Source organism: Pseudorca crassidens, chromosome 3 (assembly GCF_039906515.1).
Source record: "Pseudorca crassidens isolate mPseCra1 chromosome 3, mPseCra1.hap1, whole genome shotgun sequence".
Taxonomy (NCBI): Eukaryota; Metazoa; Chordata; class Mammalia; order Artiodactyla; family Delphinidae; genus Pseudorca; species Pseudorca crassidens.
Window position 1 is genome coordinate 130560465 of NC_090298.1, and position 27619 is coordinate 130588083.

Sequence of the window (27619 nt, forward strand, 5' to 3'; positions counted from 1 at the left end):
GGCACAGCCAGGAAGATACAAGTTGCTGTGACTCCTCACTGGACAGACTTCCCTGCGGGGTATAAAGGAGGGAGCAACACTCTGGCCCTGTGGAATCCAGGTCGGCCACGGAGCCCTGAGGATTGACGCCGGGGAAGGAAGGATGAGCGCTCCCACCGGGACCGGCCCCTGAGCCGCTGGTGCCTCTCCCTGGCCCGTGAGGCCAGGCACCAGCCGTGAGAACAGTCTGAATGCCGGCCTGGCCTTGGGGTGTCATTACAAAAGTGAACATGAGCCTTGTTTACTCATTCCCTGACAGCTGTTTGTCTCCTGGGCCTGGCACTTGAGCGTCCCATCTGAAATGGTTTTCCAGACAATTCCACCTTGTGTCAGGTGAACAGGAACTTTAAGAGCACCGATGGCCCTGGCCCGCAGGGGCCAAAGGTGAGGCTAGGAGACAGTGGGCAGGGCTTCTGCGGGCCGCTCTGGGAAGAGGAAGACATTCATTCCTTCCACGGCTTGCTGGGAATACTCTGAAAGAAGCCACAGAGTGTTTCCTTGTGCTGCTGTGGCGCACAGACACTGTGTGGTCGTGATGCCGGAACGACTCGCATAGGGAGACAGAAACCCAAGTATCCACTGCAGAGGAGACCGGTTTGTTTTCCATCCTTTCTCCATTCACATGCACATTCTCTGCTGCCAGTGTTGAGACCTCGACCTTCCCTTGAGGCTATTTGGTTTCCAGTGTCGGGGCCAGGCCCAGCGACCTGCCTAAGAAAAAGGGTGAGAGAACGAGGCCCCTCGCCCCTCTGCGCCCCAGCAGTACCTCCAGGTCTACAGATGGTAAAAGGAGAGACCGCCATTCTTCCTCTTCCTCCACACTCCTCATTCCCGACCCTTGCTCAGTGCACTGAAGAGGGACTGTTTTCCAACTGTTTGTTTATTCGTAGGACAGGTTGTGGGTGCAGGTCAGCAGCTATGAGCACGTCCAGCACTGGTGCACCAGGAGCTGTGCTCAAGCGAAGGGCATGTGGTCCCAGGGAGGGGGCTGGGCCCACCCAGGCCCGAGGAGGACGCTGCCTGCTAAGCGCCTGGTCGGCCTCTTGGGCAGGTCCTCTGGGGAGATAGGGCCCGTGGCAGGAGGTCGTCCTCTTTGATAGCTCTGCCTGGAGATGTGGCCCTATCAGATGTTAAAGTATTTTATAAAACTACAGCGGGTGGTTTTCTGGACAGAGGAGAACTGAATGTTCAGGAGAATATCAGACTTTGGAAACTATAATGGTGGCCTTGCAAATCAGAGTGTCTTCACGTTGATACTGGGAGCCACAGGGTTCCTGGCAATGTCAGAAGCAGCTGAGCGAACCCAGGGTGGGAACTGCTTCCACCTGGGCAGCTCTGTGGTTTTGTGGTAGACAATAAGGTCTCATTGGAAAAGGCATTACTGCTAAAGTCATCCTGTAAAAATGGTGCTGAAGCAACTGGTTCATCATTTGAGGGGGAAATAAGGATTTTACCCGCTGTTCAGCCGTGTATTTCTTGCTTTAGTGGAGGAAGAGGGTTCTAGCTCCTTTGGTCCTGCCTCAGAGAGCCTAATTAGGGGCCTCAGTTGGGTGTCCCCAAAGGTCAGCAACTCTGACCCTACCCTCTGTGGCTAAAAGGGGGCCCCAGCTGAGCAGGGCCACAGGGTTTGGCCTTTGGTTTCCGCCTGTGGCTGAAGGTATTGAGATTTGGTCTGCGCCTCTTTTTGGTATCTCAGTTGTAATCACAGGAGGAGCTCCTGTGATTGGTATTTTCAGAGAGGGGCGATGTCCAATTGCAGTGGGGCAGAGTTGAAGTGGGGTCTTTATCACGCTGTGTGTCTGTGCGTGTGCGTGCGTGTGCGCGTGCGTGTGTGTGTGCGCGTGTGTGTGTTGGATAGCAGTGGGGACTTGATCCCAGAACCGTTGCCAGGGTGTCCTGGCCCTGGCCTGAGTACAGAATGAGAGAGGCTTTTGGGGACAGGAAGGGGCAAAGCAGTATCTTCTGGTTCTCCCACCCCTTGGCATCAGGAGGAGCTATGGCTGGAGCCACACGGCCTCCTGCCACCTTTGTCATTCTCTGTCTTGGCAGGGCTACCAAGGAGTCATCTGGTGTCCCTCTCCCCTTCCACAGCAGAGGACCAGGGGGACCCCCCAGGAGCCCTGTCAAAGTGGCTTCTTCCCTCTGACTGGTCTCCATTCCAAGGAGCTATATTTTTTCGTTACGCCAATCCCTGGTCCCCTTTGGGATGATAGGGGTAGTTGGGGGAGCCCTGGTCCCCTCCTTGGGCCTGCTTTTCCAGGAGGCTGACCTCCCCCCTGCCCTCGTGGTTTGTCATCAGAGTGCGTGGCTGAAGGAGCGAGTTGGTAGGTGCGACCAGGAGGCCTCAGGCCACCTTAGCAGACCGTGCAGAGGGCACGGCTAGGATGGCACTCGGGCCGTGTCTTAGTCCATCTTCTTCAGGGGATCAGGGATGCTCTCGGAGAGCGGGGTGAAGCCCAGCAGGATCATGTGTCTCTCGTAGGCCTTGGTCTGCTTAAACACAGTGTCAGTCCCGTGGAGGTGGTCCAGCACCCCCAGGACCCCATAGCACTGGTTGAACCTGGAGGAGAGAGGAGGGTGCTGTAGGCGGGCGAGCTCACGTTCATTTCACCTGTGCCAGCCTCGCACACATTTCTGAGCCCTCCTATCCCACACCCATCCCCACCATGCTGCCCACCTGCTTCCGGTTAACCCAGGCGGTGGTGCACATATTCCTGGGGCCATTCCAGACTGAAAAGCTATGCTCTTCCTTTGGAAAGCTCTCTGTGATTTCGACGCACACAACTCAGAACCTGGGGCAAAGCCAGCTTGTTCAGGTAGGTTCTGGGACCACCTCCATCAGAATCCCCTGGAACACAACTAAATGCAGATGCCAAGGCCTGCTCCCCTAGATGCTTTGATTCAGTGTATTTGGAGTGGAACCCAAGAGGCTGCATTTGAGGAAAGCATCTCAGGTGATTCTGGTGCAGGAGTTTCCTAGGCCACACCGACGAGCCTGGAGGCTTTCAGAGCGTGCACAGACAGCTTCTGTCGAATTGCCTACGGGAATTCTATGCATGTATGCATCTTCCTGGTAGTGCCCATGGCTTACACTAGATCCTCAAAGGGTCCAGGACCTAAATGCGGGTTAAAGACCCATAGTGGCAGGAAGATCCAATCAGACAGAAAGAGAATGGCAAGGTGATCTGGGTCCCAGGATGGTCACCTTTGTCCCCACCTGCAGACCTCTCTCTCCACTAGACCCACATTTGAACTGAGACACCGTTGTCTGCTGTCAGGAGCTCTAGGAGTCAACGTGGGGGCTACTGCCCGGAGACCCACAGTGGGGAGGGTTGCCTTACTTGAGATGGTGGTAGTCATGGAATTCAGGTGAAGGCAAGAAGGGTAGGTGGTAGCCACAGTGGGAGATGATGGTGATGATGAGGACCAAAGAAAACCAAATGGTGATGGAGGACAAGTGGGATCCCATGACGATGGGACCCACCATCGCCGGCAGCATGTTGGAGACCTGCAAGGAGAGGGCTGTTCGAAGAGGGGCCCAAGGGGATGGAGGGGACGCAGGTGGGTGTCCGGGAAGACTTCTTGACCCAGATCTGGGGAAGCTGAATGAGTTTCTGGACTTGATTTGCTGGACTCCTTCAGACATGAAACTTAGGACAAGTTATTAACTGTTTGAACCTCAACTTCCTCATTAGCAAAATGAGGATTTACACAGTTGTTGGGAGGATTAAATGAGATAACTTACGTTGGGCATCTAGCATCGCCCGGCATATGCCAACAACAAATGGTAGCTGTTGAATGGGCAGAAGAAAGAGCCAGTGTGATCCCGCTCTGTGCAGGAGACTACCTTAGGGAAGGGGGTTGGCGCCCGCTGCCCTTTCCTCTGGGGGAGCCGAGCTCTACTCACCACGTGCTCAATAGGATGTGCGTAGAGGGAGATCACACCAATGGGAGCTGTCCACTCGTGGTGTTTCTTGTGGATTTTCTTGTAGAGTTTTGGGTGGTGAAGGAGGCTGGGAAGAGAGTTAACAGTTGATAAATCGGCCAACCTCCCTCTCCCCCTGCCCCACCAGAACACGAGAAACCAAAGGTAGGAACTGGGGTTATATCCACGGAGCAAAGTTTCACATCCAGTGAAAACACACTGGATTGGTGCTCCGACAGCCCTGCCTTGTGAGTTCTGGTGACGTTGCCTCTCTCTACCTCAGTTGTATGAGCTGTAAAATAGGGAGGATGGCCAGAAAGGATTCAATTAAGGGGATGAATGGGAAACTGCCCTGCCACACGCATGAACGGAGATCCCGGACCCTCGTCGGTGGTCGCACATCGTCAGCGGTGGAGCGAAGAGTCGTCTTCGTGTTAGCTAGTTAGCGGGAGGCTCTTGATGCCAGGTGCTGTTGGTCGCACCCCTACAACTCCGAGGAGGCCAGGTTTCACCCCCATTGGTGGGTGAACCTGGGAGAGTGAGGAGCTGGCTGTGCTCAGGAAGGAAAGCGCTCACCGGTGTGCATAGTAGAACAGCACTTCCTCAGTCAGCGTGAAGACTGCCAGCTCCAGGAGGAACCAGTGGAAGGTGGGTAGCTCTCGGCGGCAGGGGTCGCCCCGCAGCTTGAGGATGAGATAGAGCCAGACCATCATGGGGAAAGAGATCACAAACTGGTTGAAGAGAACCACGTGGATAGACTGGCGTAGTTTCATGGGGTCCACCTGCCCGGGGGGGAAGAAGGAAGAAAGGAGGTGGATGAGAGTAGGTCTTTCCCTTCTAGGAACCAGGCTCCTCTGTGAGCAGCTCTCGGGAGGCCCTCACTCGGGACTGGATGCTAGGAGTGATGTCTGCCTGTAGCCAGCAACCCCTGAGTGCTGCCCGGCCCAGGGATGGAACCGCCTGGTACTGCCCTGCCTTTGGAAACTCCCCTCCTCCGGCCTTAGTTTCTGCCTGAAGCTGCCTGCTCCTTCCTGCTTCTGCGGCTTCCACCACCGTCCTCCCCATTTCTCTGGCCAGGCCCAACCCCACGTACTCCCGACAGGCATCTTGGGGAGCCTCCAGGGTGCTTGGAGAAGGCTCCCAGCTTCATTCCTTCTTCAGCCTTTTGGTCCCTGCTCGTCCAGAGAGCCTTGACCAGGACCAGGTGCAGAGATCAGGGTCGCCTGCCTCCTCGTGTGGTCCAGCCTTCCTGGGTGGGAGCCAGGGAGCTGCTATCTGGCCTCTTGTCCCGCTTGCTGTGAGCAGGTCTTGCTGGTTTTCAGGGTGGGGCTGTCAGGATGTGGGGCTGCCTGCGCATTCTCCCCAGAGCGCTGTGGGGAGCTGGCCTCACGTGCTCACATCCCTTCGAGCCTCAAGACTACAGCCAGCGTTTCCTTGGGAACCAGTGACCCCTGACCCTTCCATTTGTCAGCGCCCTGGAGCTCCTGGGAATAGCCCCATCTCCACAGGTCACTTGCTGGTCCCGATGAACTGGTTTGGCATTCTCAAAGGGGATTCCCTCCTGAGAACTGTCTGCAAGCTGGAGGGTTTCTGCTCCTAGGTGCAGCCGGGTTCAGCGTGGTCCTCATACTTCAGGCCTGCCTGTTCCTCTGCCTTTTCCATGTCCTGCATGTATTGATGGACCAGAATTCATCCCATGGTGAAGCCAGGTCTGGGCAGCCTTGGTCTGAGAGCACCACAGAGGAAGCCATACACCTCTTCCAGCAGCCTTGAGCAGGAGGTGGGTGTGACATGCGATTATTCACTCAGCTGATATCGAGCACCCTCTATGTGTCAGGCAGTGTTCTATGTGCTGGGAAGGAAGCAGTGAACAAAAAGACTCCTGCCCTCACTGAGTTTATACTCTTATCGTTTTTAAGTAGAATGGTCAGGGTAGGCTTCACTGAGATGGTGAGATTTGAACAAAGATGAGGGAAACAGGTATCTGGGGGAAGTGTCTTCTGGCAAAGGGAAGAGCTGGTGAAAAGGCTCCACGATAGGCCACACTCCTGGCGTACTTGGCTGGAGAAGAGTGAGGTGTGAGGTGGGGAGAAGTGGGAGGGGAGGTCAGAGAAGCAGGGAGGAGCCAGTGCGTACAGGGCCCCGTAGGCCACTTTGAGGACCTTGGCTTTTATTCCAAGAGAAGCGAGGGTCATCCCAAGGTTGTGAGCGGAGAAGTGACAGGATCTTACAGGGTTACTCTGGCTGCTGTGCTGGGAATAGACAGTAGGAGACCAAGAATACAAACGGGAAGACTAGAAGTGCTGAAGTACACATTTAAGAGGATGGTGGCGATGGAGGTGGTGGGAAAGGGCTGGATCCTGGATCCATTTGGAAATTGCGCCAATAGGGTTTCCTGATAGATTGGATGTGGTGTACGAGGGAAAGACAGTCGTCAGGGGTGACTCCAAGGCCTCTGGACTGAAAGGCTCCCCAGCTGAGACTGGGGAGGCTGTGGGTATCAAAGGCTTTGGGGGCTGGGAGAGCAGGAATTCTCCTTGGGTCATGTTGCACTGGAGATGTCAGGGAGGCATTTGGATGTTTAGTCCTGCACCGGGAGAGAGTTCTGAGCTCGAGAGGTAAATTGGCGAGCTGTTGGCGTTGAGGCGGTTATTTAAAGTCATGACGCCGAGGGGATGAGGACAGAGAAGACGCCGAGGCTGTGCCCTGGGCGTCAGCGTAAACAGGGTGGGGAGGTTAGGCTGGGGAGGATCCAGAAAGGAGGCTGTGAAGGGGTGAGTGGCGAGCTGTGAGGACACAGTGGGGCCTTGGCAGCCGGTATAAGAAGCTACAACAGGATGCGGCATGAGCAACTTGTGGAGACGGCCCTGGTAGGTCTAATGAGACAAGCCTGCGACAGGAGCACTGGTGACCTAGCCCAGGACAATCGTGGTGGAGCGGTGGAGGTGAAGGCCTGATGCTAGGAGGTTTCTAGAGGAGGTGAGAGGATTGTTTTGTGATTATTTTAGGAGGTGCAGGCTGAAGGATTTAGAGTTTTATGGTGTCTGAACTTAGCTTCAAATGATGAAGCAAAAAATTATAGATGCATAGATATTTATAGTTTTATATACAGCAAAAGCACATATTGTAAAATGTTTAAGACAAGACTGGAGAATCTAGGTGGTATATAAATGAGTGATCAGGGTACTACTACCTTTTCCACTTCTGTATACATGTTTTCAATTTTTCATAATTCTGAAATTTTGGGAAAAGACAGTGGACAGGGAGAAATCAGAAACTGTATAGACAACCCTTTAAAGAGCTTTGCTGCAAAGGGGACCAAAAATATGAGTGGGAGTGAGTATGGGAGATGGACGCAAGGTTTTTGGTTTTGGTTTGGTTTTAAGCTGGGAAAAATTATAGCAGGTTTGTAATAAGCCAGAGAGTAAAATCCAGAAGAGGAAGAAAAAAAAAGGACAAAAGAAAGAGAAGGAAGAATTGCTGGAGCAACTTGCTGGAGTAAACAAGAGGTGCTGGGTGTAGCGTGCAGACAGTGGAGGAACGGGCTGGAGTAGGACCAGAGAGAGGCCACGGGCTGCAGCAGGTGGGCAGTCAGAGCGTGTGCGCAAGTGCTGCCCCCAGCCTGCGGTGGTGCACGGCTGGGGGAGCTGTCTTCTGCTTGAAGCAAGGCCACCCTCTGGGAGGAGGTGACGCGCAGAGGTGTTGAGGATCTGAGGAGGGAGGAGAGGCGTGAACTAGCCATCCAGTCCAGGAGAGTGGGAGGGTACCCAGAGCCGGGCGGCGGGGGTGGCTGGTGGTGTCCTATGAATGCCGTTGCGTTCAGGTCCCACTCGATGACCTGTTGCTGATGTCTTAGGTCAGGGGTCAGACCTTCTTGGAATGGGCCGAAGATGAAATGGCATCTGGGGCTTCCTTCTTACTTGTGTGACTACCTGAGGTGCACACAGTGTAGGAGCAGATGAGACGAGCTTTCCAAGAACAGTCTAACCTTGAACTAGTCAGTGCACCTTTCTGAACCTCAGCTTCTGCCAAATGCCACGAGACCTTCCCTGTGTGGCCCTCCATTCATGGTAGACTGTGAAGTTTATTGCGCTAGGTGATTCTCTTGAGAGCTGATGTGGCCTGGTGGTTCAGGGCACAAGCCCTGGTGTCACAGAACTTGAGTGTGAATCACGGTTCTAAGCCATGTCACATTTCAGAGCCTCTGTTTTCTCTTCTGAATGATGAAGATGTTTACAGTACTTGGCCTTGAATGTACGCATTCAGTCAGTGGTGCCTGGTAAGGAGACCTCCGTGGTCTGACAGGTGAAACGTTCTCAAGGAACAAGCCCTGCTTTTAACCCTTTGGCTCTGGTCCCTGCCTGCTGAGCTGGGCATGGAGGAGGCCCCTGCCGTCTCAAGTGAGGGGCACTGTGAGCCAGGCCAGTAGCTCTGGTTCAGGAAGGGACCGTCCTGAAAGCCTGGATCAAGGGCACTATTTCTCAGCCACTCTGCTTTCTAGAGTGCTGGCCTGGGTAGAATTCCCTGAGAGCTGAGGTGACTCACCCAGGCACCTGGACAGATAATTAAAAATGATTGTCTGGGCTTCCCTGGTGGCGCAGTGGTTAAGAATCTGCCTGCCGATGCAGGGGACACAGGTTCGAGCCCTGGTCCGGGAAGATCCCACATGCCGCGGAGCAACTAAGCCCGTGTGCCACAACTACTGAGCCCACGTGCCACAACTAGCGCCTGGAGCCCGTGCTCCGCAACCAGAGAAGCCACTGCAATGAGAAGCCGGCGCACCGCAACGCAGAGTAGCCCCCGCTCGCCACAACTAGAGAAAGCCTGCGCACAGCAACGAAGAACCAACGCAGCCAAAAATAGAAACAAATAAATAAGTGAATTTATAAAAAAAAAACAGAAAAGAAAATGATTGTCTTGTCTGGGAAGGAAGCCAGGATGTGGTTTTGGTGGAGCTGGGGTAAAAAAATCTGGGTTTAAGAATCAACTTCTTCCTTGTTGTGTAAGAAAAGGCTTCTGAGGTTGTCAGAGCGCTAAGCAGGCAAGCCAGGCTCAGGGAGCAGTGAACAGTGGGGCTCAATTCCCCGGCCTGTGTCCATCCAAGATACGTGCTTGGCTTTTTCTCTCCTTCGGGGCCAGGAGTTCCTTGTCAGCAAGGTCCAGGCCTTGTTTACCATGGATGACCTACGTACTATTGGTGGTACTGAATAATCAGGAAGGAGGACCTGCTTAAAAAACCACCACCACCGACACATTCACAATTAATATGATAGTGGGGTTATGCGTTGTTTCAGCAGCTGTGTCCCTCTCTCACAAGGGCAGCTGTTATCCGTGTTTTCAGCATCTAGTTATTGCTGTCCCTTCTCCCATGGATAGGTGGAGACCTACCTGACATATCTGGGACTCGGTCCAGTGCTGGGCTGAGACAATCATTTCTGTTCCTAAAATGCTGGCCACAGTGCCGTAGGCCAGCACAGGCAGGTAGAGAGCCAGGCCTGGGAGCCAGAAGATTAGTTTTGACTGACATTAGTCTTGGCTGGCTGGCTAATGTCATATTATTTCCTCTCTCTAATCTTCTAACCTGAGGGAGCCTTGTACAGAATCACTTGGCTCCCACCCGCCCTGGTCTCTCCTGGGCCAGCCAGCAGAATTTGGAGAATGTGGCTTTAGCCCCTGCTTTCTGTGCCTTGACCAGGAGAAGCTGCAGCAACACTTACAGGGTCATTCTTGCCGACCTGAATTCGGTAGCGGGAGATGAAGTTAGGCTTTCCAGTTGTGTCAACCACCAGTAGAAGTCCACTGACGGTCCAGAAGAGCAGAACGGGCACCTGGGTGGCACCTGAGGTTGGGAAGAAGAAGGAAACGTCAGGACAACTTCAGGAGCTGGCGGCGCACGTATTCCCCGAACACATGCTCGGTGGTAACTGAGGCTGCGTCGTAGGCAGGCCCTTGCCAGGGCCTTGGTGTCTGGGTGCTCGGGGCTGGGGGCCTGCCTTCAGTCTTGGGGTGACAAACCAGCTGTGGGGACTGGAATGGGTCACTTAAGGAGTGTCTCTATTTCTTTTCTTAGCTGTAGAACGGGGACAACAACCTTCTAGGCGGTTGGAGAAAAAAACAACACAAAACTATGGTAAGATGTATGATACACTCCGAACAGAAATGAATTTCGGTTGACATTTGGGCGTCTGTGCCCACTGAGCCCTTTAAGAATAGCCAAGGAAGGGAGAAGCAAAGGGAGAAGCAGAGGAGGAGTTTGGTATGGTGTAGCTCACCACGGGCACTTGGGTTCCCCAATCCCCATGACCTTATGATGACATGAGCAGGGGTACTTCAGGCATCCAGTGAGCATTTCCCAAAGTGGAAAACCTACCTCTCAAGGGGCTCCTTGGTTAAAACAGTCTTCACACCCTACCTTCTTGGAGAGTCAGGGTCCAGACAAGTGTGGTCACAGCTCTGAGAATTCCTGTTTGACTTTGTTAAATTCAACCTTTCTCAGGCTTTTCTTTACCCAGCACTCTGTCTTCTCAGAACATCTGAGAATAGACTGGCCATTCGTCCGTGTCTGCCCAGGACAATTTCAGTATGTATCCATCATATCCATCATGATTAATAACCCCTCCTTTATTCTCACAATGTCCCATTTCGATGATAAGTCGTATGGTCTCCCCACCCATGAACCTCCGATAGAACTGATGTGCTGCAGGGTATTTTAGAAAATACCGATCAACACAAATTTAGATAGGGCTTTTTGCCCCACTTCCCACTTTTCCATGAAGTCATCCCAAGTATTTCTGTTCTCCTCCTGTGAACAAATAAGCACTTTGTCCACCCCCGTTGGCAGTTATTCAAGTGACGTTGTAGTGTTACCTAACTCTTGTACTCTTAACTTTATTTTTCCTTGATTTGCCGCCTCCTCTAATTTCAATATTCCAAGGAGCAAGGGTGTTTAACTTAATTCTCTGTCTCTGCATTCTTCCTCCAGTACCCTTCTTGCTCCATCAATCACTGTGCCGTGTGGCAGTTGATACCTGAAAAATACTTGGCTAGCACTGTGAGGAAATGGGATTGGCTCAAACATCCTCAGGGCAGTTTGGTAGTATCTGAAGTGAGGAAAAGATCAGAGTGACAGACGAAGACAGAGACAGAGAGACAAAGACAGAAAGAGGGGAAGAAAGAAAAGACATACACACACTCGTGCACATAAATGCCCATCTCAGCAAATAAAAAAAAGCACAGTAGAACATTTAAGTAACCTAAATGTCCCGGATCTTAGTTCCCTGACCAGGGATGGAATCCAGGCCACGGCAGCGAAAGCACGGAGTCCTAACCACTCGAATTCCCAGAGAATGGACTAAATTGATTAGAATATTTCCACACAATGGAATAGACAGGACAGCTTACAATATTGAGCAAATCTATATCAGTTGATATGGAAAGATGTCCATAATCAATTCAATGAAAAAAAGTTAAAAAAATAGTAGATGTCGGGACTTCTCTGGTGGCTCAGTGGTTAAGAATACACCTGTCAATGCAGGGGACACGGGTTCGAGCTCTGGTCTGGGAAGATCCCACATGCCAAGGAGCAGCCAAGCCCGTGAGCCACAACTACTGAGCCTGCACTCTAGAGCCCGCAAGCCACAACTCCTGAAGCTCGAGCACCTAGAGCCTGTGCTCCGCAACAAGAGAAGCCACCGCAATGAGAAGCCTGCACAGCGCAACGAAGACTAGCCTCCTCTCTCTGCAACTAGAGAAAACCTGTGTGCGGCAACGAAGATCCAAAAAAAGCAGCCAGAAATAAATAAATTAAAAAAAATAGTAGATGTCTTTTAAATTTAACCAAATATGCAGTATACTAACAGTGCTTATTTCGTGGATATGAGAGGTAGGTGATTTTCACCTTCTTTATGCTTATTTGAATTGTGTGATTTTTATTTATTTTATTTAAGTGAGCATGTATTTACTTTCATCCTCAGAAATAAGAAACTTTATTTTGAAAAAGAAAAAAACTTAGGTTGGTTGTTGCCTAGCGGGCCACCCTTCGAGGTGCCTGCCTACGTGTCAATCCAAGGGCTCCTGGAGGAATATACCGGATGAAAATCACAAGAGGTGATCTTGAACTGTTTTCCAGTTCTAACATTTCAAATGACAAATATTTTTTCTCTCTGGTATTTGCTTATCACTGAGGTGATAGGTGGTTTTCCCATCATCGTAACAGAAACATATAAAATGTTTTCCCACCACTCTCCCCATGTATATTTGCAATCTGCATTGTTCTTTTCAATGAGTGCTTAAGATTCCATTAACCTGTCATGTTTAATATTCAGCCCATTTTCGGAGTTCTCTTCCTAGAAGAAAGCAATCATCAGAAACATTTTATTTCTATGTCTGCTTTGTGACAACTGACACTTTTTAATCTCCCATTCTAGACTGTGACAAAGTGTTTTTGGTTGAGGTTTGTTTGTTTTGTAGTTATTAATTTTCTTCCAGTCAAACGGTGACATAGTTTTTTAATAGGGTAGACATTTTACCTTAATACTTTATCTTAAATATCTCTATATCCTACAAATGAGTTTGGCACAGAATAACTTAATAAATATTATGTGAGCGAATGAATGTATGACGGAGGACAGTCACTATTGTAGATAATGCTGTCATAAATACCTATGTTAAAATAGGTTTTTTCTTCTACTATGTTTTGAGCTTGCTTTCAGGCTTTGGCACTGTCAGTAAATACATTTTGAGTGAACACTTGCTGTCAAGGCCCAAGAGCCAGCTAGATTGCACCAGGTCCAAGGACACAGCCTCACATGAGACAGAACAGCCCTTTGCACTTGTGGACCTGACATCTAGAAGCAGGATTACTGCTCTCACAAGCATTCGTTTTCACACAAACGATTTCTTTTTTTATTTTTCTATTTGGGGGGATGGAGGAGGTGTCTCAACTTCTTTTCTTAGATATCCTTAAACATCCATTCCATATTAACCCCCAAATTTAGCACTCTGGGGTTACCACTGCCTTAAACTTTAAGTCCTCATTCCTTAGGGTAATAAACTGAGAAGTCCCAAAGTAGAGAACAAAAGAAAAAGAATTAAGCTATAACCATGTACCCAAACCCTAAGTGCTGGTGGTCTGGGAATCTCACCTAGAATGTAGAGGAGCCACTCCTTCCCTTCGAACGTAGACAGCAGCCTCTCCCACTGGGCTTGCCAGAAGTAGCCAGAAGCACCCCAAAATCTCTGAAGATGCCTTGAAAGAAAACTCATTCATGTTTCTGGGTGAAGACTGGTGGGTGGACAGCTCCTAAATCCATGCTCTGCCCATAGACCGCCACCGCACGGCCCCCAGCTCCCGAATTAGAGCTGGCCGAGAAGACTCACCATGTGACTGAGTTCCAGAGGGCCACAAGCAAGAGAAGGCCAGAGCCCAGGATGAAAGCCGTCCTCCTCATGGAGCCCCAGATGTGTCCCTCCTAGGGGAGGACAAGAAAGCGTCAGGTCCCAGCAAGCCTCCTGCCTTCACACGCAGCTCACTGCTGAAGCCCGGCAGGAGTGAGGTGGCATCAGGATCTCAATCGTGCCACCATGGCGCATCTGCTGACCTTTTCCCAACTTCCGTGGGAAGGCTCTTCCTTATCAAGAGCTCTCAGGCTGTGTGCGGAGGTGAGTATGAAAGTTAGAGCTTAAGGCTGGGGGAGGGAAGAGAGCAAACCTGATCCAGAGAATCTAGCATGCAATTTTGTCACCCAGAGAAGGACAGGTGAGCCTTCCGAGAGCCATGGGATTTCATGACCAGTCTTCTTGTTGAACAGAGATGCAGATTATTTGTACATTGGAATCACCTGGGAGCTTTCAAAAACTCCCAGTATCCGGGTTACTCCCCAGCCCGATTACATAAGAGTCTCTGCCGGGGCAGGGGAGGTGGGGCTGGGCCTCCTTGTCTTTTAAAGGTCCCCAGCTAATTCCAATGGACAGGCGGAGCTGGGACGGCCATCACAGAAGGATCTGCAGAATCCTTGATGAGGCCACAGGGACTTCAACCGTGTTCCTGAGCCAGGCCTATTTTCCCATGCCCATCACCCTTTTGCCCTTGAAGAAAAGAGTAAATAAACATATTTTCTGACTTGTAATATGTCCTCTGCCTTCCAGAGATATTAGTCTGGGCTGCCAGCTGAACGGGACAATGATGGCTTCTAGGGGCAAAGAACAGACCGCTGGCCATCACTGGGCGGTCCTTACATGTTCTCCTCCAAAAGCCTAAAACAGTGGTCATTGCGAACTCGATGGTCAACCAGCAGGTCCCAGACTTGCGGAAGGAAAACCGTGGCTGCCAGGTGTGTCACCAATTTCTATAGTACCTTGGGCAGGAGTGACAAATGTCCATTACAGCCTATGTTTCTATGCCCAGATGCAGTCTGCTAATATTGTTTCGTGGGAGAGGACTGGAGGTGGTGGTCCCTATACGTGTGTGCAGTTAGTGAACCAGGTCACATACACTGTTGTAGGGGAAGCTGATCTAATAGGGGGCCAGGTTTTAATCCAGCCTTTGGAGAGCTAAAGGAGCAGACCGTTTTGACTGACTCATTCAGAGCAACCTGACTCTGCACTGACTCTTTTCTTCTCTGATTACCCTATCCCACTTTTGATCAGAAGTTAGTAAGTCATTTTCCATGGCTAGTGAAATGTTTTTAAAGGTCTACTCGGGTCCTGAGGTTTGAAAAATGACCTTCTCTCTCTCTGAGCTCTGAAAATGACCTTCTGTTTCCCTCTCTCTCTCTCTGTCTCCCCCCGTTAAGGGCTGGATCGCCAAGACCACAGAAACTTGTTCTTTTATACAGGCTGTTCAAAAGTCACCCCCAAATTTGCCAGACAGTTCATCTTGGGCTTTTGCAATTAGTCCTTTTTTAGGATTCAAAGGACCCTTTTCCTGAGCTTTCCACATTCACTAGGAATTTTTCATTTGAGTTTAATCAAATCAAGCCAAGTCAAATTTAAAACCTCGATTTCACATGTAAGATTAGGTGTGTTTTCAGGGATCATGGTGTTTTCTCTCTCTAGCAGCGTGAGGGCCAGGTAAAGTGACAGGACAAAGGTCTCTGGGAAGGGCAGGAGCATGCAGCACAGAAGTTATCTGGGCTCAACAGCTGGTTCCCACCCCCCAGTTCCCAGCCCCCAGTGGGCCTCTCTTGTCCCCAGAGCAGCTGTAGAAAGGGGTGGTTCCAAGGGCCTGAGCCTGGGGCATTCTAAGGGCCAAGAGACCTTGGTGGGACAGCTACGGGGCTCTTCAGCTACCTTCATGCAGGCAAAGGGGCTTGAGTTATAATCAGGCAGCTGGAGTCAAGTGATTCTGCTCAGCTACTGAAGCGAGCACTTCACTGATGTGTCAGCTATATCCCGAAACCTTGGGGGGGGGTGTTGCCAGTTATGCTGCAGGTGCAGATGTGGAAAGGGTCACTGGCTGCGTTCTCACCAGTTTGGTGGGTGAGGTGCTCGCGTTTACCTGCTTTTGCTTCTCATTGTGTGGCACACTTCCAGCTTCTCCCTTCATCTGGAATGAAAAAGCACAGGTGAGCCTGGGTGTCATTTTCACATGCAACCAAGGAAGTAAGGAATAGAGAGAGTCAAGGTGAATGGGCAGCAGTGGTTTTTAATGCCAGCAACTCATTAAAATCACCTGGGAGTTACAAAAAAAAAAAACCACCAAAAAAAACCCTGGCCGACAAACTGATTCTAAAATTTACATGGAGAAACAAATAAGCAAGAATAGCCAGGAATACAGCAGAAGAGTAGAGGAGGGATGGGCACGAGGGATACTAGGTCTAGCAAGTCTTAAAACACATTATAAGGCTTTTAAAAAGACTTAATTATGCTCTTCTCACTTCTTCAAGGTAGTAAAGAGCTGTTCCTGTGAGATAAAAGAATATCAGTGGACTCTTAACCAGGACTTAAAGAGTAGCTCTAACTTGAGTTGGTTCAATTGTGTATTCTTTGTTATTATTTGTCAGGTTAAAAACAACAACCAAGGTTTTTCTGAAACCAGTCAACAATTCTATGGCCAAGTAGATGGATAGGAATGCGGTGCATGAAACTCCTTCTAAAATGCTGTCAAACAAGAACTGGCTAGAAGGAGAATAATTAGAAACGCGTTTGAGATCTCCATTTGACAGTATGACAGGGTAAATCTTTCTGGAAGTCTTAATAAAACCAATATCTAATAAGATAAGAGAAATTAAGGCTTGATCATTTTTATTTTCTAATGTGATGTTGCAGAATTTTCCTGGTTATATAAAGATAATGATCAAATGAAAAATAAAAGTTATTTTAAGGAATCCAAATAGTAGTTATTAGACAACTGAATAAAAATTCTGATGTCGAAATGTGGTGAACACAGATTAAAAACCAATTGCATCTCTACTTAGCAAAATGAAACAAAAAGGATAAAAAATGTCATTGTCCATAATATATGTTGAATGAGATATTTTTGGCCACGTAAACATATTTTTTTAACATCTTTATTGGAGTATAATTGCTTTACAGTGTTGTGTTAGTTTTTGCTGTATAACAAAGTGAATCAGCTGTACATATACATATATCCCCATATCCCCTCCCTCTTGCGTCTCCCTCCCACCCTCCCTATCCCACCCCTCTAGGTGGTTGCAAAGCACGGAGGTGATCTCCCTGTGCTATGTGGCTGCTTCCCACTAGCTAGCTATTTTACATTTGGTAGTGTATATATGTCCATGCCACTTCTCACTTCATCCCAGCTTACCCTTCCCCCTCCCCGTGTCCTCAAGTCCATTCTCTACTTCTGTGTCTTTATTCCTGTCCTGCCCTTAGGTTCATCAGAACCATTTTTTTTTAGATTCCATATATATGTGTTAGCATACGGTATTTGTTTTTCTCTTTCTGACTTACTTCACTCTGTATGACAGACTCTAGGTCCATCCACCTCACTACAAATAACTGAATTTTGTTTCTTTTTATAGCCATGTCAACATATTAAGTGTGCTTTTCCCTGCTTTTATTTTTATGCATCACAAGTCAATGCATACAGAGATAAACTTTTTTGACTTAAAACATAAAAACCTTTATTCTGAAGATTATACAATACTTTGGTACTAGAGGTTTTTTTAAAAAATATTTTTAATTAATTAATTTACAGCTGCATTGGGTCTTCGTTGCTGCACGCAGGCTTTCATTGTGGTGGCTTCTTTCTTCGCAGAGCACAGGCTCCAGGTGCGCGGGCTTCAGTAGTTGTGGCTCGCAGGCTCTGTAGTTGTGGCGCATGGGCTTAGTTGCTCCGTGGCATGTGGGATCTTCCCAGACCAGGGCTTGAACCCGTGTCCCCTGCATCGGCAGGTGGGCTCTCAACCACTGAGCCACCAGGGAAGCCCAAACAGGCGGATTCTTAACCACTGTGCCACCAGGGAAGCCCGGTACTAGAGTTTTGATCTAAGTTTTGAGGACGATATTCCTTTTACTACAAGCTAATTCTATACTGTCAAAAACATCTACAAAAGTATATCCTCCACAGTTACACACATACTGCACAGAACTATAAAATCTGGCAAGGTAGAAACTTTCTGGAATTTTCCAGTGTATTTTCAAGGTACAGCAAGCCGAAAGAAAGCTTTGTGGACAAGTATGCATGCTGACTCAGGCAGTGTTTCCAACGTAACTCTAGTGTAACACATTCATATACATATACACCCAGGGAATATTTCAGAAGCATCAGTTCTTTACACCTTACACTTGATCACGGATGTGGGTACGTCTCTGACAGTTCATCCTGTTCTTGTGCCAACACCACCTGACTGACCCTGCGGTGGCTCCATAGTGAGGTCAAGGCCAGTGCCATCTGCTGTTTCTTTTTGTTGTTGTTGCTGTTGGTGTGTTTCTTGAAGAGACATAGCCTCTTGGCTTTGTGGTGTTGTTAGGGTTGAAATGCTATTCATTGTGTCTTCCATTTGTCGCATTTGAACATCCAATGTTGCAAACCGGTGTTCAGATTGTCCGTCAAGGCAGAAGTCTTTGTCCGTGTTCATACTCCTCAATGCAGCATCCAAAGATCTGACTACACCTGCCAGACTTGCCTTTGCTTACTGCTACTGCAGTTTGGTCTCCAGCTGCCACAGCATTTACCCTAGGCTTTATTCTCACAAAATTAAGTGCTAGGTTTTTCTGATGGTTTGTGTCTTTGGAGTGTGTTCTTGTGACTTCTCTGTGCCAATCTGAATGACCTTTTAGATCTTGGCCTTTTTCAGTCTCTTCTTTATCACATTTCTTGGCATTTCTATAAAGTGTTTTGCAACAAACTTTGTGTTTCTCCATATTTGAAATAAAGCCATGACTTCTCTGTGAAGGTGACAGCCTGGGACGGTGGCTGGGTTTGGTGGGAGGGTGCTTGGGGATTGCACTTACCCTGAGTTGCTGCCCAGCTTGACTTGGTTGACTGTCCCCCTACTTGTCTTACCATAAAGGTTTTTATTTAATAAATTTATTTATTTATTTTAATTTTGGCTGCATTAGGTCTTCGTTGCTGCACACAGGCTTTGTCTACTTGTGGCAAGTGGGGTCTACTCTTCGTTGCGGTACGCGGGCTTCTCATTGTGGTGGCTTCTCTTGTTGCGGAGCACGGGCTCTAGGTACACGGGCTTCAGTAGTTGTGGCACACGGGCTCAGTAGTTGTGGCTTGCGGGCTGTAGAGTGCAGGCTCAGTAGTTGTGGCTCAGGGACTTAGTTGCTCCGTGGCATGTGGGATCTTCCTAGACCAGGGCTCAAACCTGTGTCCCCTGCATTGGCAGGCAGATTCTTAACTACTGCACCACTAGGGAAGTCCCACCATAAAGTTTTTTCTTTTTTTTAAAATTTTTATTTAATTAATTTATTTTTGGCTGCGTTGGGTCTTCGTTGCTGTGCGCAGGCTTCTCTACTTACTGAGAGCGGGGGCTACTCTTCATTGAGGTGCGCGGGCTTCTCATTGTAGTTGCTTCTCTTGTTGCAGAGCACGGGCTCTAGGCACATGGGCTTCAGTAGTTGTGGCACGTGGGCTCAGTAGTTGTGGCTCGTGGGCTCTAGAGTGCAGGCTCAGTAGTTGTGGCGCACAGGCTTAGTTGCTCCGTGACATGTGAGATCTTCCTGGACCAGGGCTCGAACCCATGTCCCCTGCACTGGCAGGCTGATTCTTAACCACTGCGCCACCAGGGAAGTCCCATCATAAAGTTTTAATAGTTGAAATTGTGTGCTAGCGCATGAGTAGGCAGACATATACAACAGATTAGAAAGTCTGCAAATAGACCTTAAAATATACATGGGAATTTAGTATATAATAAAAAGAAATCAACATCAATGGACTCTAAACTGAAAAGATGCTGAACTTCCTCCATAATAAGAGAAATGTGAATTAAAACTATAATAAGATATTATTTCTCACCTGCCAGCGTGACAAAAATCCAGAAGTTTGGCCACATGCTCTGCTGATGAGGCTGAGGAGACTTTAAAATTGTATTTGTTCTTTTTAAAAACATCTTTATTGATATAAAATTCACATACAATACAGTTTACCCATTTAAAGTGTACATATATATGGCTTTTAGTATATTCACAGAGTTGTGCATTCATCATCACAGTCAGTTTTAGAATATTTTCATTATCCCAAGAGAAATCCTACACGCTTTAGCCATGAATTTCCTGTCTCCCTATCCTCACCCCCCTCTAGCCCGCGATAATCACTAATCCACTTTCTGTTTCTGTGGAATTGCCTATTCTGGACATTTCATATTAATGGAATCCTACAATATGTTGTCCTTTGTGGTTGGCTTCTTATACTTAGCATGATGTTTTCAAGGTTCATCCATGTTGTGGTATCTATCAGTACTTCACTCCTTTTTATTGCCAAATAACATTCTGTCATATGGATATATCATATTTTGTTTATCCATGCCTCTGTTGATGGACATTTGGATTGTTGCCACTTTGTGGCTGTTATGAATAATGTTATGAACAATTTTGCATAAGTTTTTGTGTAGACACGTTTTTATTTCTCCTGGATATATGCCTAGGAGTGGAATTGCTGGGTCATATAGTAACTATATTTAACTTTTTGAGGAACGTGAAGTGGTTACACCATTTTACATTCCCAAGAGTAGTAATGTATGAGGTTCCAACTTCTCTACATCCTCACCAACACTTACTATTGCCGCTATCGAATAGTGTCATGACCTGGCTGAAGAGGAGCGTTACAGTTCATCGTCCTGCCATGTGACAAGGGTGAGAGAACTTAGAGAAAGGAGGCCAGGTGAGTTTATAGATGGCAGAGCCAGGATCAGGCCCAGCTTCCAATATCTCTAAGGATGTTTTATTCTTTTGTGGATGTTTATGCTTGGTTTTATTATTCCAGATGCATTTTTACCAGCTTTGACCTTAGGAAATACAGCTTCCCCTTGACCCTCATTTCTTACAGAATACTTAGGCTGGAAAAGAGAAGAGAGGAATGGTGACTTATAAAGTGCCTCCAGGGGTTTGAGAAGTTAGGACAGCAGAGGGAGGTGATAAGCTGCTCACCAGCTCCACTGTGAATCACATCACAGCAGAAGGGAGGCAGTCTGCTCAGAGGAAAAGCCTGTCAGGGAGAAATACCGGGAGGTTTGATTCCCGGTCAGGGAGATAGCATCTGGTTTAAGAAAAGGCACCTGAATGTTTGGTGCAGTGTCAACCCAGTCTCTACCTGGAGGCAGGGGAATGGATTTCAGCCACACTATAGCCCCCCCAGCCCCGCCCCAGGCCTGCTTCTTTGTCACCTCTACTCCCTCCTCCAGCACCCTCTGTTGCCTGGCCGGCAGCAGGAGAACCTGCTGTAGCTTGGAGGTGTGGAGCTCTACCTTGTGCTGACTTCTCAATAAAAAAGAAAGAAAAACACACAACAGAAGAGAAGGAATAAAGTGAAGCTGCAGGCATGCACTCCCTGTTCTGACCCAGGAGGGCAGTCAGGATTCCTTTGCTTACCTGAGTGTTAGGGGTGCTCTATAGTCATACTCTGTACCGCCTGAGGCCTCCAGAGGATAACTGCACAAGCGTTTCAGGATGACAGGTCTCAGCCCCAAACTATGGTAAACAGCCCTGCCCCACATCGGGGACAACAGATGTTACTCAGTAACCTGAATTTATAAGGATTCCCAAGAATTCTCCTTTTTAAAAAATGTTTAAAATTGTATTTTGGAGTATAGTTGATTTACAGCGTTGTGTTAGTTTCAGATGTACAGCAAAGTGAATCAGTTATACATATACATACATCCACTCTTTTTTTAGATCTTTTCCCATATAGGTCATTACAGAGTATTGAGTAGAGTTCACCGTGGTATACAGTAGGTCCTTAAGAATTCTCCTTTAAGTAGTGATTTTCAAAAAAAAAAAAAAAGTGATTTTCTCCATCTTCATTGTGCTGAACAATTCCTATTGGCCCAATTCCCAAGTTTGGCCCACATCCTCAAGATGGATACGGGCCCATTCATGAAGTTACCTTTCACACAGTGGTAGAACTCTGGGATGAAGCAGGGTCATTTTCAATCTGGCAGTTTGCCTTCTGCCTGGAGTCCCAGAAAGCACAGATCTTTAAGTACCTAGTTGTGCTAGGTACTTTGGGGGCTAAGCCTGTAAAGGGTCTTAATGACAAGGAACCAAATATGAAAGGAAACACCTCAAGTTGGGAACGACTTGGAGATCTTAATATCTGGAAACCATGTGCAGAAAGGTAGACCCTTCACATCACCGTGCATGTTATGAACAATTGTGAAAGGCTCTGTGGACCCTGTCGAGATATCCATCCTGTTTGGGAGGGAAGCTGAGGGGATTTGGGGTTTGTTTCTTTGTTTGCCTGTTTGTTTCTTTAGTTGCCAGGACTCTTTTTGCCATGCCATGCCACAGGAACTTCAATTACAAGTCAAAGTCTCATCTAGCTTTTTCCCGATATCTTATCATCACCGTTATCTTTGCCAAGAGCTTGCAAAGCTAATAAGACACGGTCTTTGACCTTTTGAAGCTCCTCTATTCCTTCCAGGAACATTTACGAAGAACTTACTATGTACAAGGATTCCTGGAGGTGCAAAGTCTCAGTCTATGTACATGAACCCATCATTTCAAAAATCCATATGAAAAGTGCTAGCCTAAGTTCTTGTCCAGAGCTAAGAAAACACTGAGTAGGGCAGGAGATCTGGCATGCCCAAGAAATCTTTAAAGGAGGACAGTGCCCAGGCTTTCTCGTGGTCTCCAACCTTACAACCAAGGCTTTTCCTCCTAAATTGCATTTTAGCTTATCCAAGGAATGCTGGGTTTTAGTTATATCATACTTTTTTTTAAAAAATCAAGATAGATGTAAGAATCTGCCACATGAATATCAAAACTGCCATCGAATATATTCCTTACCCCGCTATTTAGTTCCCCAAATGAAGTAGTGCACTTTTTATGAGAATACAGCTGATAAATTCTTATAAAGAAATTAGTGCACAGGAGTTTTCCTCTTGGGGAGCAAACTTGTGGTTGCTAAGGGGGAGGAGGATGGGGGAGGGATGGATTGGGAGTTTGGGGTTAACAGATGCAAACTAATATATAGAGAGAGAATGGATAAACAACAAGGTCCTACTGTATAGCACAGGGAACTATATTCAATATTCTATGATAAACCATAGTGGAAAAGAATATAAAAGAAAGAATGTATATATATGTATAATTGAATCACTTTGCTGTACAGCAGAAATTAACACAACATTGTAAATCAACTACAATAAAAAAAATTAGTTTTTTTTTTTTTTTTTAAAAGAAGTTCTCCTCTTTGGAAGAAGTGGTATGCTTACTTGTGGAATGCAAAAAGGCAATCCATTTTGGTCCTTCTCACCCCTTTTTGCTTTGGCTGCCTGTAATTTCAGAGTTAAATTTAATGCTCAATTATACTTCTTGGGATTTTTTTTTTCCTTTTATATAATCCAGTATATAAAAGATGATGTGTGTCCAAGGATGTTCATTGTGGCGTTGTTTTTAATGACTAAGAATTGGAAACACCTTGAATTCCATCAGTAAAGCGTTGGTTAAGTAATTATAGTACATCTAGTAATGAAATATTCTGTAGCCATTAAAGGAATAAGGCAGCCCTATGTGTACTTTCCAGAACTCTTAGGTGAAAAAGTAGTGTGTGGAACATGTGTGTGTGTGTGTGTGTGTGTGTGTGTGTGTGCTGTTTATGTATACATAGAATAGTACATAAAATATTAGACTATTGCTGGAAGAATATATAAGAAATTGGTTACAGTGGTGGCTTCTGGTGAGGTGAATTCGGTGGCTGGGGGTCAAGGCAGAAGGAAGGCTGTCTTCCTACCACGTGCCTTACTTTTTGCCTTTTGAATTTTGTACCATGAGTATATTTTACCTATTCAGAAAATTACAGAAATATTAAAAAATTTTAAATGAATTCAGTGCTCATTCATAGGAAATATTTTATTGAAGATTCACAGAGTAATTCACTTTTACTTTACTCTTCATCATATTAATTGCAGTTCCTTAAGGGCTTTGGGAAATCTTTGTCTCCCCTGAAATTTCATTTTTCATATTCATAGCATTCATTAGATTATTAAAGGTAACTACGACAAGGACCAGTGCCCTGTTTATTCTTCTTCTTCTTTTTTTTTTTTTTGGTAATGATTTTACATGGTCCAAAAGCAAAGCAATAGCAGTAAAGCACCTGGTTCTTTTTTCTACAGATCACTGCCCCCCACCCCCACATCAAAACAGTATAAAAGGTATTTATTGAGTGCCTGATGGGTTCTAATCAGTTTTTATTTTTCTGCAACTATTCTACTGCATATATCCTTTTATTGGAAGCTATCTCAAACCCTTCTGAGATGGAGGCTGGATGTAAAGTATTAAGTAGGTATTAAAATTAAACACCTAAGTGAGACTAGGATGGCTGTCAGTACAATAAGACCCTGGGAGGAGGCGGCTCTGTTGACGCCACAGGCAGGGTGCTGATGCCTGCTGTGTCCGTGCCATAGAAACTGTTTTGCTGAGACTGAGTGATTAGGGGCTGATACCTAAGCTTGACCTTGGAACGGCAGCCTTCAGGTCAAAGGGAAAGTGACTCTTTATCTTTTGGTGGTAGGAAGACCCTGTGGCTGCAGGAGTCATAGCATTTATCTGTTGACATCTGACTTCATTAGAAGCAATGAAACATTTCCTGATATGTCATTTTTCTTCGGCTAAGCCAATAGGCCCACATGCTATTTCCTGAGATGTTTGTCTAGGCAGCTGACTCCTCTAAGCTACACAACCGTATCATTCTTCTGAATATTTTATGATAAAGCAGCTTGTTTTCTGTGCCTCTCTACATCTGTAGACTTGTTTTCAGTTTTAACTGAACAGAGTCAGTCAGAGAGGTTCCATGGGGGACCTCAAACATGGTGGGCCGATGTGTCTTCACCCAAAGAATTTCCTTGACATTGTTTGCCAGTGGTATTGTTCAAGTTAGAAATTTTGGCAAACAAAATCAACAATAGCAATTATTAAATATTTACTATGTTAAGGTACTATAATCATTACATTTTTATGGTACCTCCTCTCTTTTTCTCTACCTTTTGAAGTCTCCCATCTAAGAGCTAGAAGTTGTCTTAAGCTCATCTATTCTGATGCCCCCATGTTCCATTTGAAGAAATGGAGGCATAGAAATCTTCATTATTCAGCTTCAAATTACAGTTATTTAGTGGCAGAACTTGAATTCAGTGCTCATTATACCGATTAAGTCTGCAAAAGGTATAGAATGTGTTGATGCTGGTGAATGCAGGGTGGGCATTTGGATTGTAAAAGGACACAAAGGAATGAGATCAGCCTCTATCAGCCACAAACAATGGATTAGATATTGTGTGTGTGTGCTTTTTTTTTTTAATACAAAAGGTAAAATAGTGCATGGTTTTTCTAAGATAATAATCATTCTTTCAAGAAATATTTATTAGGGCTTCCCTGGTGGCGCAGTGGTTGAGAGTCCGCCTGCCGATGCAGGGGACGCGGGTTCGTGCCCTGGTCCAGGAAGATCCCATATGCCGTGGAGTGGCTGGGCCCGTGAGCCATGGCCACTGAGCCTGCGCGTCTGGAGCCTGTGCTCCGCAACGGGAGAGGCCACAACAGTGAGAGGCCCGCGTATCACAAATAATAATAATAATAATAATAAATTAAAAAAATAAATTCCACCAGCTAAACACGTGTTTTTAAAAAAAAAAAAAAAATATTTATTGTGTGCCAGATACAATGCTAGCTACAGAGGATACAAACATGAATAAGACATGCTTCTTGGTCCTATTTAATAATGTAATACTATATAACTTTGATTTTCCAAGTGAGAAAGTATGTAGGAGGAGGATATGAAATAACATTTATGATGAGAATGCATTCAGAGAGAGAAAGAAATTAAATACACTAAAAGTAAATATTCTAATACTTAATAACAATGAATTGATTCTCCCTTAAAGGGATTTCGATAGATATTATAAGATTATCCAAATTAGATACTTTTTAGTTTGGTTGTTTTGAAAGCAGATGATTCTGACTGTTTTGAAAGCAATGATTTATTGCAGAATCCCCAATCTAGGTAAATGGCACAGTGAGCCTATAGTGCATGTTCACAACCTAAAAAAATCTGAAGACAGGGGAGGGGAATGGGATGAGGGTGGGAGAAGTAGACAGTTTAATTTGTATTTGTCTGCAGCCTGATTCTTTCAGATTCTGGCTTCCTGGATATTCTGCATGGTTGATGAAGGTTCCCATTTTATAGGTACAAGATATATTATCTTTATGTGAATGTGCATGGTTTCTTTGTAAATATCTCATGAAATTATCAGGAAAAAAAAAAAAAAAGACCTGATGGACCATCTGGTCTACCCCTTCCATTTTTATTGCTAAAGAGATAGGCTTAGATAGCAGAACTGACTTGTTCCAAACTCCACACAGTTTCTGGCAAAATCCAGGCTTCCTAACGCTTTGCCTGGTGCCACATGTGTTTTCAGAATAGCATAAATTCTATTTCATACGGGAGAGGACTACTCTCCTGAGGACTGAAACTCCCATTACTTCAGCCTCTGTTCTCAGGCTGTTTGTATTCTTGGGAAAAGCTGAACAGCCTGCCTCTAGCTTAAAGCCTCTGATGAAGAGGGTTTCGAGGAACTGCTATGACCAAGGTCTGTACGTACGTGAGACTTTTACAGAGGGGAAAGATACTCATTCAAGAAGGTAAAATGCATGAAGGAAAAGGTTGAATTTTGAGACAAAAATTACTGCCTTTGGACAGTTTTAGCAATGCTCCCTTCACTGCTTTTGCCTTGGGTACTTATACCCTTTATGATTTACTGCCCCAGTTGACTGCATGCCCATGAAGCTGAAAGCCTGCCTATTTTGTTTACTACGAGATCCACAGTACCAAACACAAACGTGGCATGTAGCAGATACTCAGGAAATATTTGTTGAATAAACATAAGAGGGGTAAAAGAATTAAAAGCCTTATTTTTTGCCCTCAGAATGCGTCCAACATTTGCTCTTGAACGTTTCAGCACCTTTTCCTATACTGCACACTTACCTTTCTAAGGTCAGAAGCTAACGCTCAGAGCATTTGTTTTACCAAATTGAATTGAATCTTTATATCCCAACCAGAGAAAGTTAGTTGGAACTGCATATGAAACTGAAGCACCCTACAAGTCTCTGTCTTGTCTTGCTTGCCTTATGCCCCCAAAGACCTGTATAGCATCCTGAAAACCAGTGGCCCATTGTTCACACCCGTCTACACACACTGTATTCCTCTCCCTCGGTAACCTCTGTGGGAATCCTTCCTGAGCTACTACCAGGACATCAGCAAGTCTGAAAGTGGAGCCTCTGTTGATAAATCCCGGTATGTCGATCAAAACAGCTTTGACATGGTTGTCCACCTTCTAGTCCCCACATCGACCTGGGGCCTTTGCGATTTTAAGACTGTTGTAATTGGCCCCATCCCTTCCAGGTGACCCTGGCAGGTTAGAGAGGAGAAGCAATTCAACCACAGTTGCCTCCTGGCAGTCTTTTTCCAGTAGGATTTTCGAGTTCTGATTTGGGATTTTCTCTTTCATGTGGTTTTGAAGCCAAAGCGAGTCCGTTTGACAGAATTACCTGTCAATTGCTAGAAAAACAAGACTACGGAGGAGGTAGATTGTACAAACATGGGCAGAGGACGGCAGACATTAGTGAGACAGAAAGGGACTCTGTGTACTAAGAAAACATCCCAGGACATTGTTCAGAGGCAGATCTCACCTGCCCTGTAAGTGGAGAGGACAGAGAGGTGGCAGAGGTGAGAAGGGTATGCTTTGCCTTTCTTTAAGTGAACTTGGACGCGTCCTGACCTTGGCGACCAGCTTCCCTGCCCAGCAGCTCCCGCTCACCTCTGCAGTGGGCTGTGTCCCAGCTCCTCCAAGGTCCTGGCACAGCTCAAGCCCGCTTTCTCTTCCTTCAGCCCCGAAGCTGGCAGCTGCTGTCGCTGTGCTGCCGCCTCACCCTGTTATTAGTCGGTAGGCTGGGAGGCTGGCCAAGGTGATCACGTTACGGAGCAGCCTACTGGCTCCGGCCAGGCACGTGACGGGAGAAAGAATTTGGGTCTGTTTT

At 46.7% G+C, this 27619-nt stretch overlaps 1 protein-coding gene across 1 annotated transcript; it reads right to left on the bottom strand.

The window, feature by feature from the left end:
• Window positions 1-901: 901 nt before the first annotated feature.
• FAXDC2 (fatty acid hydroxylase domain containing 2) lies at window positions 902-27544 on the bottom strand. The gene is made up of 9 exons (XM_067732366.1): window positions 27400-27544; window positions 15462-15509; window positions 13343-13434; window positions 13108-13211; window positions 9682-9803; window positions 4541-4746; window positions 3947-4052; window positions 3381-3547; window positions 902-2599 (listed from the first exon to the last, which is right to left on the bottom strand). Exons 2-9 carry the CDS (start codon window positions 15507-15509, stop codon window positions 2443-2445), a joined length of 1002 nt encoding a protein of 333 aa, XP_067588467.1. The 5' UTR covers window positions 27400-27544; the 3' UTR covers window positions 902-2442.
• Window positions 27545-27619: the final 75 nt, after the last annotated feature.

Coding starts and splice junctions, on each gene's coding strand:
- FAXDC2 (XM_067732366.1), bottom strand. CDS start 15,509: ATGAAGGGAGAAGCTGGAAGTGTGCCACACAATGAGAAGCAAAAGCAG. Junction 9,804..13,107: donor GTGGCTCCTCTACATTCTAG/GTGAGATTCCCA, acceptor TCCCAACCTCAG/GTGCCACCCAGGTGCCCGTT. Junction 2,600..3,380: donor CATGACTACCACCATCTCAA/GTAAGGCAACCC, acceptor TCTCTCCTCCAG/GTTCAACCAGTGCTATGGGG.